The following is a 17,016-nucleotide window of genomic DNA, read 5'->3' as shown; positions in this document are numbered from 1 at the left end:
ACTTGCTTGCTTGTTCAGTGGTACAAGCACCTGCTTGGCAAGTGCAAGCTCCTGCATTTGATTCCTGATATATATATATATATATATATATATAAAGCTTATTACAGGAATTCAAGGCTGGTTCAGCATTCAAGATTCAAACAAAGTCACTCATCATTTCAACACACTGAAAAAAGAAGCTATGATCACCTGAATAGTTGTAGAAAAAACATTTGACAAACTAAATATTCATTCCTAGTAAAAGTTCTCAGCAAACTAAAAATGCAGGGAACATTTTTCAATCTGATAAAATGAATCTATGACAAATTTACAATTAATGTCATATTTATGAATCAAATATTAAATGCTTTCCTCCAAGATTGGGAACAAAGCATAGTTTTCTGTGATCCCAGTCTTCACAAGGTTGAAGCAGGAGCATTATGAGTTTGAAGTTAGCCTGGCCTACAAAGCAAGGTCAAGACCAGCCTGAACTACATAGTGAGATGCTGTCTCAAACAAACATGGTATGTGATCCCTTAACATAAATGCACTTTAACCTTTTGGAAAAACAAAAAAGAACTGGAGTAGGGGATGGAAGGAATGTGCTTAATTTTACTTTTATTAGTACACGTTTGCAGAACATAATGATTACATTCTTCATGGGGAGTTGAAACACATACATAACATATCTTAATTCTTTATTTCATCCCCTTCCTTTCCTTTATTTCATCCCTTCCTTCCCCTTATTCTCTATCTCTGTGTCCCCTTTTTTCTGAAAAAGATCCATCTCCTGTTTCCCATTATCTTTTATTTTGCTCTTTATCTATATCTTGAGTTTCTCATATGAGAGAAATTATGCAATACTTATCATTATGTGTCTGATTTATTTTGATTAACATTATGGTCTCAAGGTGCATCCATTTTCTCACAGATTACTAAAATTTACCCTTTTTTAAAAGAAATTATCCATCTTTATGGCAGAGTAGTGCACCATGATGTGTAAATACCACGTTTTCTTTCTCCTTTCATCATTCATGGACATATAGGCTGCTTCCAAGATTTAGCTATTATGAAATGTGCTACTATGAACATGTGTATGCATAGGTCACTGTAATACAATGTCTTTAACTCTGTCAGGATGATAAGTAGAAGGGGAATAGGTGAGTCAAATGAAATTTGTGTTTTACTTTTTTGAGAAATCTCCATACTGTTTGTTTGTTGTTTGTTTGTTTGAGACAAAGTCTCACTATGCAGTGCAGGTTGGACTTGAACTCACTTATGTAGCCCAGGCTGGCCTCTAAGGCATGGTGATCTCCTGCTTCATCCTGCCAAGTGCTGGGATTACAGGTATGCACTACCATGCCTGGCTAGATCTCCATACTGAATGTCAAGTACTTACAATGTACCAGGCTTCCCTGGGACCATCTTACTTCATCTTCACAGAGGCTGGATACAGGTCTTATTATCATCTCCAGTTTACATAGTCTTGACTACTTTGTCAACATCAAGTTAATAAGCAAAAGTGGCCATGGTAAGGCAATGAGCAGAGCCAAAATTTATCCCCAGAACCAGCATGCAAACCCCTCTGGCATAAGGATACCAAGGCCCAGCACACAACACGTAAGGTTTGCTGTGAACAGTGCCAGGCTGCTTTATGTTGCATTCAGTACCATCTTTGTTGTTTGTGTCATTGGCAGAGACATGAGGGAAGATGACACTAAACCATCTGCTCATCATTCTCTCCCACTTGTGACTGTAAAACAATGCCCCAGCTCAAGGCCAAGGACTGCTTCTTGGGACTTGGTGCAATTATTGTGAAAGAATCTTGTCTATGGCTGTACCACCCTGAACACACCTGATCTTGTCTGATTTTGGAAGCTAAGCAGGGTCGGGCTTGGTTAGTACTTGGATGGGAGAAGAATCTACAACACTCCACCTCTAACCCCACCTCCCTGTCTGGAATTCAGTACTGAGACACAAGAAAATCAATGTACCATTAAGGAGCTAGAATCCTAGGCTTTGTTCTCCTTACCATCTCAATTTTCTCATCTGGGACAATGTCCAAGGCACAAACTACATCATCTGTGAAAGGTAGGAGTGGCATACATTCTGCAGGCAGAGATGAGACATCCTAAATCTGTAGCATTTCACAGAATCCTAATGTGAAAACCCAACCATGGTGACCTGAAAATTAACACATCAGTAAAATGATAGGATAGAAAACAAATGATCCTTGTGACCTAAGGTCATTAATTTTGAAAGGACATGGAGAAAATTGATGTGAAAATGAACTTGAAGAATTTAAACCTCAAAATCTAATGCAAACTTCTGTTGCCAAATGGGAAAATCTTGAGGAGCTTTGCTAATCTTTAGGTGAGCAAAACCTAGAAAGCAGTAATGCTAGCCACTCTGAGATAGCAGAGGAACAGTCTACAAGCTGTTACTTCAGCCTAGCTGGACTGAGCTGGAGATGAGAGCTGGGGTCAGGTTACAGGGAGATAACCAGCTGGTGGCCTTTCTCAGGAACTGCCCCTGCAGACCTCAGGCCAGAGAGGAAAACAGAAGGTGGCAACCATGAGTATCCCTGAGACAAGGAAGAGAAATTAAGCCAGGATACCTTTGTCCAGCATCCCCCGCCGAGGGGCGCACCAGCCCAGGAGAGGTGCCCCTCTTTGTGCAGAGCTGAGCAAAACTCAGTCCTGTTGAAACAGTCTTTGGGCTTTTGGAAGCACTTGGGAGAAAGAGGGAGGGCAGAATAGAGTGCATGGAAACTCAGATTCCCAGCCTGTCCACTGACAGGTGACCTGCTATATGATCCTGGGCATGGGCCTATGTTCTCTAACACCCCCTGAGATGGAGTCCCAAATTCAGATATTGAAACCCTATTCCAATGTGAGGGTATTAGGAAGTGCACCTTTAGGAAAGACTAGGTTATAAGAGTGGAGCCCTCACAAACAGGATTACCACCTTTCTAAGAGGCCAGAGAGCCAGCTTGCTGTCCTTCTGCCATGAGAAAAGGAGAAGTCAAACATCTGCAACCCAGGAGAAGGCCCTAACTAGAATCTGACCATGTGGGCACCCCAACCTCAGTCTTCAGGCCTCTAGAACTGTGAAATATGAATGTTTCTTATTTAAACTTCCTAGCCTAGGGTAATTTAGTGTTGCAATCAAAGATAACTAAGATGCTCCCTACCTTTCCTCAACAAAGACACAAATTCATGCACTGAGGAATGAAAAGGATGAAATCACCACAGGTCCTGTGGAAGTTCAGAAGATCATCAATACCTACTTCAAAAATCTTTACTCTCATAGAATGGAAAGCAGAGAAGAAATGGACAAATTCCTAGACATATATGAAATACCAATGCTGAATTAAGAAGATATAAAAATTCTGAATAAACCAGTATCAGTTAATTAAATTGAAAATGTAATTAAAAACTTAATGTAATTAATGTAATTGAAAAGCTTAATGTAATTAAAAAGCCCAGGTCCTGATGGATTCACCACTGAATTCTACAAGAAATTTAGAGAAAATTTAATGCCAGTACTTCTCAAACACTAATGAAATTGAAAAGAAAGGAACTTTCCTTGACTCATTCCTTCAGACAAGTATTACTCTGACACCAAAATCAGAAAAAGACCCAAAAAAGAGAATTATAGGCCAATCTCCCTAGTTAACATAGATCTAAAATCCTCAATAAGATACTAGCAAACAGAATGCAGGAAATCATCAAGAAGATAATACACCATAACCAAATAGGATTCATCCCAAGAATGCAGGGATGGTTCAACATACACAAATCAATAAATGTTATGCACCATATGAACACAGCCAAAGACAAAAATCACATCATCATCTCAATAGATGCAGAAAAAGCTTTAGACAAAGTCCAACACTCATTCATGATAAAAACCCTGCAGAAAATTGGAATAGATGGTCTTTACCTCAACATGATGAAAGCCATCTATCACAAACCAACAATCAGCAACATTCTAAATAGACAAAAACTGAAAGCTTTCACTTTAAAATCAGAAACAAGACAAGGATGTCCACTATCACCACTCCTATTCAACATAGTTTCTGAAGCATTAGCCAGAGCAATTAGACAGGAAAGAAAAATAAAAGGAATAAGCATAAAAAAAGAAGAAGTTAAATTATCATTATTCACAAATGATATAATACTCTACATAGAAGACCCCAAAAACTCCACCAAAAGACTTCTCAATTTGATAACCTAATTCAATAGCATAGCTTGATACAAAGTCAACACTCAAAAATCAGCAGCATTCCTATAAACAAACAACAAACTCACTAACAGAGAAATTAGGGAAACCACATACTTTACAACAGCATCCAAAAATGAAATAAATAGGAATCAACCTAACAAAAGAAGCAAAAGATCCATACATTGAAACTTACAGCACTCTGAAAAAAGGAGATTGAAGAGATCAGACAATGGAAAGATATCCCTTGCTCATGGATAGGAAGAACCAACATAGAGAAAATGGCTATGCTCCCCAAACTATTATACAGATTTAATGCAATCCCAATCAAAATACCATTATCATACTCACAGAACTAGAGAAAACATTCCTAAAATTCATTTGAAACCAGAAAAGACCTAGACTAGCAAAAGCAGTTCTGGGAAACAAAGGCAAGGCAGGAGGTATTACAATCCCTGAATTGCAAATATACTACAAAGCTCCTGTGATAAAATCAGTATGGTACTGGCAAAAACCAGACCTGAATATCTGTGAAACAGAATAGAAGATGCAGATGCAACTCCAAACACACTTAGCCACCCTATTTTGACAAAGGAACCAAACATGTTCGCTGGAAGAAAAATAGCCTCTTTAATAAATGGTGCTGGAAAAACTGGCTGTCCACATGCTGAAGACTAAAACTAGACTCACGTCTTTACCATGCACTAAACTAAAGTCAAATGGATCAAAGATCTAAATATCAAAACAGAAAACCTAAATCTACTGGAAGAGAAAGTAGATAGAAATCTTGAAGGCATAGGTGTAGGCATAGACTTTGTGGACAAAACCCAAACTTCATGGGAAATACTTCTAAGAATCAACAACTGGGACCTCATCTTATTAAAAAGATTTTGCACATCAAAGAAAATCACCTAAAAGAAAAAGAAAAGAAAATTACCAAAGGAGTGAAAAGACAACCCACAGAGTGGGGAAAAAAATTTAGCTAATTTTCCCTCAGACAAAGGACTTCTATCTAAAACATAAAAAGAACTGAAAGAATTCAGACCCTGCCAAATTCAAAGACCCAATCCAAAAATGGGCACCTGAGATGAATGCACACTTCTCCGATGAAAAAATACAGACAGCAAGTAAATATATGAAAAAAATGTTCAACATCATTTGTCATTTGAGAGATTCAAATTAAAACAATACTGAGATTCCATCTCATCCTAGAAAGAATGGCTGGCATCAAGAAATCAACCAATAACAAATGCTGGCAGGGCTCAGGGAAAAAAGGAACCCTTCTCCATTGTTGGTGGAATACAGATTGGTACAACCACTGTGGAAATCAATATGGATATTCCTCAAAAAACTAGGATTAGAGGTCCCATTGGACCCAGCTATTCCACTTCTGGGTGTCTTTCCAGAAGAATTAAAATCATCATACCACAGCGATATATGTGCACCCATGTTGACAGCAACACAGTTTGTCATAACTCAATCTTGGAAACAACCCAAATGCCCATCAACTGAGGAATGGATAAAAAAGATGTGGTGTTTTTGTACAATGGGCCATAAAGAAGGATAAATTAGATACTTTTATAGGTAAATGGATACAACTTGAGACCATACCCATTAGTGAAATAAATCAGACTCATGTGTAAAAATCAAATTGTCTCCCTGGTATGAGTAACTGAAGGAGTAAATGAGATCTAAAATGTACAATAGATACTATGAAATGGGAAGAAATTGTTAAAAATGAAAAAGGAACTAGGATGAGGAAAGGGGAAAGGAAGGGAACAGAGAGTAAAAATTAAGTTAGTTATACTATTGATATGGCAAGCAAGTTCAACACGAAAGGTACTCACAAGAAAACCAAAAAGGCAGGAACAAACAAATCTTTATTAGCTGGCTGACAGACAATCTCTAACCAGGATCCAGAGATGTCTGCCCAATCTGAGTCTCACCTTCAGTTTAAGTACATTTTAAGTTTCCATAGTAATCATTACCTCATTTGGGGGAGTCTTACAAGAATGTCACACAATATCATAAAGTTTACTTCTCCCAGAAGGTCAGACAGCTGAATTCCAAATGACCATTGCAGTTTAACTTTTAGCCCACTTCCAATTGGTCCTATTTGCTCTGTTCCCATTTTATTTAAGCTAAGTTCACTTAGCTTAAGTGAACTTAAAGTGAATTCTCTTAATAAGGAGTTAAAAACAGACAATGGAGTCTCTCTTGCCCTATCACCATTAGCATCTTTTAATTCACAGAAAAGAAAGGTTTGAATGTATATCAGTTAGAAAATATTTTTGCCCATGCCTTGTAGTTTGAGTAACTACTTTAAAGATACTAATATGCAATGTATTAACTATTGTTATTCTCCTATCATCTTGTTATGAAATTTTTTTTTTTACTCTTATAAACTTTATTTTTTGCACAGTATATACAAAAGATATTATACACTCACAGTTCACCTTTCCTCTTTTTATGTTATCTCAGGTATTTGTTTTAGAAATGGTCTTTTTTTTTTTTTTTTTTGGTACCAGGAATCAAACTCATGACCTCAGGCTTACCAGGCAAGCACTTAAGCCACTGAGCTAACACCCAGCCCCTTATTTCAGAAATGGAAAGCTGACTCATCCACCATGTACCTCAACTCTTCAGGCATTCACATAATCACTGAAAGGGAAAGGCACTTCAGCCCTCTCTCTTTCTCTCTCTCTTTCTCCTCAGCCCTGCAAAATCATAGCATCTCTTTCCCTGGGTTCTCATAACAGTACTGGCATCAAGCTTTGTATTTAACATTTGCTAATGCTATTGTTTCAATATGCATTTAGGTGGTGCACCAGTGAGGTTGAACATCTTTTCATCTCTTTGTTGTGATTTGAAATTTCCCTTCTGTAAATCACTTGTTCATATCTTTTCTCCATTTTCCTATCAATTGTTTAGCTTTTCCTAATTGGTCTGAACAACTTGTGTTTGCTGAATGCTAATGCTTTGTCTGTAATACATGTTGAGAATATTTTTCTCTCATTTATCTCCTCTTTGCTCTTTGTTAAAACTCAGTTTGGCATCTTTTACTAGGAAAAAGATGTTTTATTTTATTATGTTCATCTGTACTTTCTTTTTCTTTCCTTCTTACTTTTTAAGAAAACCTTCACTTCCCCCAATATTCTCTTATATTTTCTTTTATTACTTTTAGGTTTTGTTATGACTTTGCTGTTTTGGGTGTTGATTTTTAATCACCCTCATTAAGTCTTTTTTTCATTATGGGAGACCATGAGGAGGAAAATGCTGTGTTACAGCTGGAGAAACAAGGAACTTGAACCCTTGCAGGTTGTGCTCAGATTCTAACTCCACCTCTCACTTATTTCCTAGAGCAGCCTGCAAAACCTTCTTGGCATTTCGTTTGCTCTGCTGAAATGGTGCCAGGCATGATGACACATAGCTGTAATTGAGCTACTCAGGAGACTGAGGCAGAGTTGCCTAGGCAATTTAGTGAGACAATGTTTCAGATAGATAGATGATAGATAGATAGATAGATACATAGATAGATGATAGATAGATAGATAGATAGATAGATAGATAGATAGATAGGGTTCAATCCCCAGTGCTGAAGGAAAAAAAAGAGCTAAGTCATCATTTCATTAATTCGAAGGAACACATCTTAACATTTTTGAAATCAGGATATGTCTTACAACCAGTGGTGTATCAAGGTTGAATTTACATCTGTCTTAGAACTACTTAAAATATGTCTTGCATTTGATCATTCTTAGATTTTATGAAATATATTGTATACACATGCATCTTCCAGGTCACTGAGGAAGTTAGATGAACTGAGGTATATAGGGTCCTCACAGCCCGCACATTTATCCCCATGTGGATAAATTCTTGTCCTTTCCAAGAAGGAACCTTCTTAAGGAGCTCTTAGGCCTTCTCTGCTTGCGTCCCTGACCTTTTCTCCTTAGTTTCCAGAACGTGAGGCAGCTCTCTAAGGACCCTTTCAAGGTCTCCCTACCTAACGCCCTCAGTGACTGATCCTGTCCTCTTTGTAGATTCAGAATGATCAGAGCTTAAAATTGAGGTCTACATATTAGGTTAATCTTTCTTCACAGCCACAAAAACTACACCCTTGCACCTGGGATGCTCACACCTGCTGGGCACCATCTCCATTTCGCTGTGGGTGACCCCAACCCTCTCACAGCAGCCTCTCCCCACCTGGGGACTCTGGGGCTTTGTAATTTCTCAAAAGCTGGCACAGAACATGGAGACAATGACCCTTGTGCCCTCTGCTAGGTGGTGCCGCCTCCCTAGAAGCATACCACTGGGCCTGAGGAAGGCAGGAAGGAAATGAGAGTAAGGCAGAATGAAGGAATGGCAGGTCCTTACTCGGTGCCCTGCAGGCAGGATGGGCTCCAAGAACCAAGCCCAGAGTCTATTCAACCCGCAAAAATACCCATGGAGGGAAAGGGTTTCAGTACCTCCCTCTCAGGATACAGGTAAAGCACAATGCCACAGGAGAATAACGTGTCCATTGATGCTAAGATACACCACTAAGGGGCTCACTCATCAGCTGCTATTCCACATTTCTGGCTTCTCTGTCAGAGAGGAACTGGAACCAGAAAGTAGTTCTGCACCAAAGTCAAGAGCATAGACCTGGGGGGAGTATCTACTCATGGTACTTTCAGTCATGAACCTCTCAATACTACATTATAAGACAAGGTGAGTGAAATAGATCTAGCCATCAGCTCCCCTCTTCATGTCACAGAATACCAGCAGGATAATACCAGTCTCTCTCTCTCTCTCTCTCTCTCTCTCTCTCTCTCTCTCACACACACACACACACACACACACACACACACACACACAGAGTCCTGCTGTGGCTTTCAGGGATCCTGAGCCTTGATAGGGAGTGGACCCACATCTAGCCATGCAGTCCATACAGGCACAGCCAGGGTAGTTCCGGGACATACATGCCTCCCATTGTCCACAGATCATAGAAATTTCCCACGGACTATTTCACATGCCCAACATATAGTGACATCTGTGTTCCATCTCATGGACCAAGAGTAGTCTTTCACTGGAATGATTTAATTTCTTCTAATTTGTCCTGCAAAGAGTAAATCTGCAAGTCACGCAAGTGTTGATGGTTCGACAGGCACTGGAAAAGGCCCCACACTCTAAGTCACCCCATACCCAAGGTTCTGAAACAACTGAGGATAGACAGGTAGTGATATGGCTGGCATCACAGCCTAGGGCCAGTGGCAGAGCCCTCCAGATGAGGCGTGAACTTATTCTAAGGAGACCTGCCCTCAGAACCAGGGAAGGAGGGAGAGGAAGGTGACTCTTCACTCTTGGGAGCTCTTAAGTGCTCCCAAGGTGACAGAAACTTTCCACTTGTGGAAGAAGCTTTTTGAGGTATCCCAGATTCTGCTGGTAAAGGGTAGTTACTCCCCTTGCACAGATGTCTTTCCAAGGTTACTCCAGTACCCAGGTGCCCTGGATCTGGGGCATTTTGAAGGCTATCTGTAACACTAATTTCCCAGCCTTGAGCCCCTCAGGATCTGAGCTAATGGAGCACATCTTGGGTAAGGAAGTCTGAAAGGGTCCCCAGGGACCCCAAATCTGCAAAGGGTTCCTGTCTAGAACAATACTCTTGGAGCAATTGGACAGCCCTGTGTCCCCAAATGTTCATGTCTCATAATTTCCTTCTTGCCTCCAGGGCTTCCACTCAGAAGCTGGGAGTCTTTGTTACTGTCACCCACTATTTCAGTAGGTCCCTCAGACCCACGCTCACCACCATCCTCCAGTTATCATGGCTTGGGGAGCTTGCTACTTCTGGTCTACCTAACACCATACAGTGTCCTCCACAATGCCCTGGATACTCTCTCTGCCCTCAGACACCTCCTTTTCTCTCAATATCACTTCTGTTATCTGCAGAAGCTCAAACATATCCTCCAGGGAATTGTTCTTTGAATGTTTGTGGATAGAATGTGTTTTCTTAACCAAAGCAACCGGGCATCCCTGGTTAGTCATAAGCACTGTCAGAAATGAGATAGGGAGACTGTTGGGACACCTCCCAAACTTCTATCCTCATGATACAGTGCTAGAGCACTGGCCCCAGTGCCCAGGAAAGTAGCTGAGAGCAACCGCTACAAAGAGGTAAGGTCCAGAAATTCAGAACATCCTTTTCCCTTACCCCCTGGTCTTCCCATGCAGTCACTCCCTAACAGCCCCTTGAGTCAACTAAAACACTATTGGAAGTAAGAGAAAAATTTAAGAACAAACAGCACACTAACATCAGTGATGTCCCAACACATTAGGACAGTGAGAATAGGAACATGCAGAAGATTAAACACAGATCCACCTTGGTGCTTAGTGACTTGTATATGTAGTCTTGAGAAGCCCAACAAGGTGGGAGCACTGCTTGATTCACCAAGCTACCAGGGCAAAGGGAAGATAAGGTATTTATCATTTTACCCATAAAAGGAGAAAAATTTAGAGAGCAGAAAAGCAACATAAAGTGGAGTTAATAGCCCAATCATATTGTTAGTGTAATTTGGTTATGAAGCCCCAATTCAAGCAAAAGAAAATCCTGAAAGATTAAGCAAATCAGGAGAAGGAGGAATAGAAGAGAAAAGGGGAAAGGGGATTGAAAATATTCAAGATATGATATATAGTACATGTAACAATTTCCCCAGACAAATGTAATTACACATCACAAACATAAACCAACACAAAATAAATACAATTTTAAAAGCTTAAGTAAGTGGTATAAGTAAAATCAATCTGACATACTTGATTATAGCAACAAAATCATGGAGAATGCAAAAATATGTTTGTTTCTCCCCTTCAGTAGACAATGTCCATTTTTGAGTAAGATAGAGAAATAGGTGTGAGAAAATTTACTAAAATAAGTTTTTAAATAGATTATACTGCTTATTACACATTTCCCAATAGAGTCCCCTAATAAAAATGGTATCAAAAGTCTGGGAGAAAAAGGATATAGTAAATATACATAGAGTAAACATAACAGAAAAATAGCAGTGTTTGTCAAACTCAAATCCGAGTAGAAATTCAAAACAAGAAATAAAAATGAAATAAGTTACATGTGAAAAGATGCCAGAATGGTCACTACTTATATATATAGTATAGCCCTGTACATCAGCTTCTGTAACTAACCCCAAAGCACAAATGCATGACTTTTTTATTAATTTACCATAGACTGTCAACAAGTAGGGGAGAGCACATATTGCACAGCACATGGCTTTGCACTGAGAAAAGAGACACCTGTCTCTTCGATCAGATTCCTCTGACACATTGTGCATACGGGGCCTTGATAGATACCCACACAAACCCAACCCTACCCTAAAGCCAGTTCTAGATGTGGGGATGGAAAGTAGAACAATGCAAGAGACATCCAAGACTGTAGCATGGAGGAGACAGACCTCTAACAAGCAAATACATGTATTAAGAAAAGGAGAGGATGTGGGGTACAGAAAGTAGATCAGTGACTGCTAAAGGCTGAGGAGAGGAGGAATAGATATGAGGTTTCCTTTGGGCATTTAAGAAAATGTTCTGAGGGGCTGGGGATTTAGCTCAGTGGCACAGCGCCGGCCTGGCAAGCTCAAGGTCGTGAGTTTGATTCTTGGTACCAGGAAAAAAAAAACAAAAAATAAAAAAAAAATTTTAAAAATAAAAACATAAGAAAATGTTCTGGAACTAGGTAGTGGTAATGACTGGGTAACATTTTGAATGCATTAAACGTCATTGGATTGCATATTTCAAAATTGTTAAAATGATAAATTGCATGTTATACGTATCTTACCACAGTAAAGGGGGGCTTTCAGATGTAGTAAGTTCTAGGAGAGAAATGAGGTGGGTGCTGTAACAGAGACAGGATGGGGCTCGCTGGGAGCAGATGTCAGTAAAGAGCTCAATATCTAAGAAATGACTGATGAACAGCAACAAGCATCCACAGGGTCCAGGACAAAGTGGGACACAAAGGTGAAAGTCAGGTGGGAGAGATAGCAGATGCCACCACATAGCATCGTACAGAGAACACAGGGGCTGCGTGAGCTCATGCATGTGTCAGAAGGTCTCTGGCAGCTGTATAGAAGATGAGCATGAGGCACAGGGACCCTGAGAATGTGGCCACACTAGAAACGTCTTCAGGCAGGCTGGCATTCAAGGTCAAGACTTCCGTGCCCAAAAAGGGAATACATGCACCAGGAGTAGGAGGAGCAGACCAGGTGGGTGAGGTTACCATGGTTGCTGGGTGGTCCCTAGGAAACAGTAAAAGTTCCTCATCCCACAGCTTCCCTGAGGACAGCAGGAGTGACAGTGCTGGGACAGAGGGAGTGCTAGGGAGGGTGACTCCCTCCAGTCCTGCATCAGGCTGCATCTGCACAGGCCTGCACATATGCAGGAAGAAGTGGGTCAAGTGGTGGGAACTCATCTTGAGCCCAACTATCGGGAATGGAGGTAGTGAAGGCTGGAGCCCCACTGGGCTTACAGTCCTCCACAGGCTGGAATAAACACAGGCCAGTGTGCCAGGAGGGAGGGATACGGAAGCTCCCATAGGGCTGGCTGCATGCTGCAAAGTCCCAGAAAGAATAAGCCAGTGTCCTCAGGATGCAGGCATGGCTCATATTAGAGGAAAAGCAGGAAGGATACCACAAGAGCTGTCTGGCTCAAGCAAGCACATCTGGTTGAGAAGATGGCACACAGAGGAATCAGTTTAACACGGCAGAAGTAAGCAGGCATAGCAGAGCCAACACATCTAACTGGGGAAGCTTCCTGGGCCATGACAGCCATGTGGACGCTGACCCAAGTCCTCTGTCTCCAGGCCACACTCTGGTCCAGCCCCAGAAATAACTGAGCAAACATAGATGGGGCAATGAAGTTGTAAGGTCTGTGATTCTCAGTCTGGGTGAGATCTTGGGGTACAAGGGGAAGCGAGAGGGGAGCAGACTGTATCAGCCCCAGGGATGTTGGAAGGGCTGACCTCCAACGGGGATGCAGGAGCACAGTGTGACATCAGAGTCTCAGCATGACAACATAACCCCGCGGTGGACAGCAAACACTGTGGGAAATATGATAAAACCGTCTACAGGACAGTAGAGGAGCGAACTGCCAGACTGGGGGGCCTAGACCTCCCACAGGTGGGACAGTATGTGAAGAACTGTACCACAGTGGAAAAGGAAAACAGAAAAGAAGTCACGTGGTCAGGAAATGGTGTGTGCTTAGCGATGACCCCCACCTCCTCTCCTGATCTCCTTTTCGAGCCTGAGCCTTCACTCTGAGCCTTCACCCAGGCATCTTTCTGTGGTCCCAAAATGTATGTCCCAGGATCCATAAAACCCCCAAGTTTCTGTGATGTGGAATGATCACACATCCAGTGTTAACACACCAGTGTTAACACACCAGTGTTAATGCCCAGGCTCACCGGGCACAACTCAAGGACCACCAACTTCTGAATGACACCTTGCCCTGCCTGCCCCACCCTACCCCATGTGCCATCAGAGTATTATCTGGGCCCTAGGGACAGTGAGGTAAGGCCTTCCAGGAGCTGGAAAATGTTCCCAGAAAAGAGAATGGGGAGGGGATAACTTGGACAAGCAGGATAGGGGATGACAGCCAGGAGCAGGACAGTGTCATCTGGGCTGACCAGCACTGAGCAAAGTTGCACTTAGGGATCCCAAGAGGTTAGCACAGCTCAACAGGGGCACAAAAGGTGCTCCCATGTGAGCAAACTAGGGGAGAGGGCCTGGAAAGCAGGTGTTTGTGTAAAATAGGGAAGAAAAAAGATGCAGCGGAAGTAGCTGGACCCCTCATGCTCCTGACTTGGGCACAGGTAGCTCCTGGCACTTGAGTCAGCTCTGCTTCCTAGGATCTGTCCATTCACAATCAGGGGCCAAAGCCCATCCAGTTCACCACAGCCAGCACTTAATAATGTTGGATAAGAGGCTGACTGAGTGCTTGGGTGGACAGATGGAGGTATGCACTGATCAGGTAATTGGGGTCTTGAGTTCAGAAATGAATGACTGGAAAGACATCTGTCAGCAGACCCTCAGTCATGGGATGTGCATCTTGACTCCACCTCTTAGCAGTTTTAAGGGCAGGCTGGCGCCTGATAAACACAAAGCTCACAGAAAAGGTCCCAGTCTTTGCCACCCTTGATCATGACTCAGGATTTAAGCACACACTGAGGATTCTGTATGCTAGCCAAAATGCTTCTGCCCCACTGAAGCAGGGCCAGCCCTCCAAGTCTCCCCAGTGGCCTGCCCTGAACATTTCACAGAGGCAGGACAGTAGCACAGGACTGGTCTGAACAGAGTCCTGACCCACGACATGTAGACTGCATGTTCTCCCTCTTTTCCATTCTTTATAAATCAGAAAATCAATTACACAGAAAATAATCTTCTGCACCAGAAACCCAAATGACTTTATGCATAATTTATACATGAAAATGTAGATGTCGGTGTGTGACAGATCTCCATATAAATATTTTTACAGTTAAATTTTTAGGCATCAGTCTTCCTCCTAAAGAAGCAACAGACAGACATGAGGTCCAGGGTTGGGCCAGGTGGGGCTGAAACAGTGGCTTGTCAGCTAATGGTGCAGCTGCTAGCACAGAGCCTGGCCCGGAGGCCCCAGCCTTGGCACCAGCCACCCGGTGCCAAGTCCCAGCTCTGTGCAACCTTCTATCCCTCCGCTGTGACTTGTTCAGAATAAGGATTTGACACTATGTAGAGCTCTGCATGAGACGCTGGAAGGAGGGCAGAACAGCATGTGGCCTTAGGCTCCAGTGGCTTTCAGTCCACTGGGAGAACAAGAAGGCACACTCAGTGAATAACAATGACAGTGTGGTGAAGCCCAGAGCCAGGGTAGGCCCTCCAAGCCAGCCAGCAACAAGTATTCCCTGTGCCAGGAGCATCTCCAAAGACTCCAGGGGCAAAGTAGGCACTCAGGGAGTTGGCCAGGTGGCTGAAGGCAGGAGGACATTCCCAGTAGTGAGAACTCTGTGTGAAGACCAGAGCAAGAGTGAGCAAGCATGTCTGTGTGTGAGCAAGTTTGTACTGGACAAGCCAGCAGTGAGACTGACGTGGAAGACAAGAACCAGATTACCGGTGGGCTGTATGTCCAGTGCTGAAACAGGGCTTTGACTGGACTGAACACTTGGAAGAGATTAAAGCTGCATGCTGCTCAGTGCATGGCCTGAAGGCTGAGTGGAGAGTAATGGAAGCAAAAGGAAGCAGAGGAGCTTTGCAAAGTGTACACGAGTATGGAGTCCACACAAACAGCATCTCCCCGCAGGACCCTGAGTCAATGCCAGGCCACAACAACCTGTCTGTCCCGGCCTGGGGTCCTGAGCTGGGCCTTCATTTCCAGACACACTGTCTGGGAGCTTGATGGACACATGCCTTTGAATATAAACCACCTAAAAGGCAGCTGGGCCCTGGCTTCTGTCTGCAGCCACTTTTGCCATCTGTGGCTAGCAGCTTATGCAGGACATTTCCTGATGCTCTCTCTCCAGCCTCCAGCCTGGATCCAGGCACAACCTAGGGTCTCCTCACATAAGGACATGGGGAGAGGCATGGGCATGGTGCGAGAGCTAAGCCTGCATGCAGGGGAGAAAGTGACTAACACAGCACCCTGGTCAAAGCAGGGGTGAGGGTCACGAACGTGCCCCCTCACCCACCATGCACTTGCCTGCATGCAGTTGTGCCCAGATTGTCTGCACAATCTGAGGTCCCCTGGTGCCTTCCAGCACTTCAGCCTCCCTAATAAGACAAAGCAAAACCCAGCCATGTTGGTGCACACCTGTAATCTCAGCACTCAGGAGGCTGAGGTATGAGGATCATCATGAGTTTGAGGCTGTCCTGAGCTATATAGTCTGGCCTTGTCTCAAAAATACATTTTAAAAAAGACAAAGCAAGTCCCATTTGCCCACCCATAATGGGTCCAGCAAAGCTCCTGCCACAACCTATACTACTGGTCAAAAACTAGAAGCCCAAGCTAAGGACCTGACCCCCCCAGCAGCAGTGGTTCAAGGATTCAGCCCTCCTCACACCAGAGCCGCATTTCAGAAGAGCTGAGCTTGGCCTCACTGACTTCTCCACCCCACGGGGACTGCAGACTCCAGGCACATACCTCGCTTGACCTTCAGAGGCCTGAGGCTATCAGCCTGCACCAGGGCCTCCCGGGCCTCTCGATCCCTCCAGCGCCTCAGCTGCTCCTCCCGCATCTTGTAGAAGAGGATGTGTTTCTGCACGTCACTGAGCTCAGCCAGGAGCTCAGGGTCAATGTACAGATCATGCAGAATCTGCTGCAACATGGTACCGGATGGGGTGCACCAAGACAGTCGGCTAGGTGATGCCCTAGGGCACACTTCAGCCCCAGCTCCTTACTCCAGGGCCAGCTCCCACACCCCTCCTCTGTACATCACCACTCCACCTCAGCCACCAGCAAGCACTGAACTCATCTCCTCTGCTCAGGACAGCAAAAGAAGCCAGGCAGCAGGAACTAAGGGCCACAAGCAAAAGTAGCCACCAGGAGCAATTTTAACTCTTCTGCTGGGTCACCAAGCACCATGTCCCAGCATCGCCTGTATCTTGGCCTCGCCTGGGGCTTGGCGGTGATGAGGAGGCTCTGAGCTCTGGCTCAGCTGAGCAATGGCAGACTCAGATACTCAGCCCAGCCTGGGCCGGTAGGTGTCGAATGATCTGTTAGTGGAAGGTAATGATGACACCAGTCATATCGGTGACGCTGGCCTGGCCAACTGATCTTTCCTCTGCAGATAACAGGAGGAGGAGAGAGAAGAGAGGA

The 17,016-nt window shown here is 43.4% G+C and overlaps 1 protein-coding gene across 1 annotated transcript in view; it reads right to left on the bottom strand.

Moving 5' to 3' along the window:
- The window catches only part of Sh2d4b (SH2 domain containing 4B), a 96,024-nt gene extending 79,499 nt beyond the window's left edge, over positions 1-16,525 (bottom strand). Inside the window, exon 1 of the mRNA XM_013506308.1 lies at positions 16,342-16,525. Within this exon, the coding sequence (XP_013361762.1) occupies positions 16,342-16,525 (184 nt within the window). The remainder of the gene's footprint in view (positions 1-16,341) is intronic.
- Positions 16,526-17,016: the final 491 nt, after the last annotated feature.

Source organism: Chinchilla lanigera, unplaced genomic scaffold, assembly GCF_000276665.1.
Source record: "Chinchilla lanigera isolate Chin_1 unplaced genomic scaffold, ChiLan1.0 scaffold00109, whole genome shotgun sequence".
NCBI classification, from domain to species: Eukaryota; Metazoa; Chordata; class Mammalia; order Rodentia; family Chinchillidae; genus Chinchilla; species Chinchilla lanigera.
This window is presented reverse-complemented; position numbering and strand designations above follow the sequence as displayed.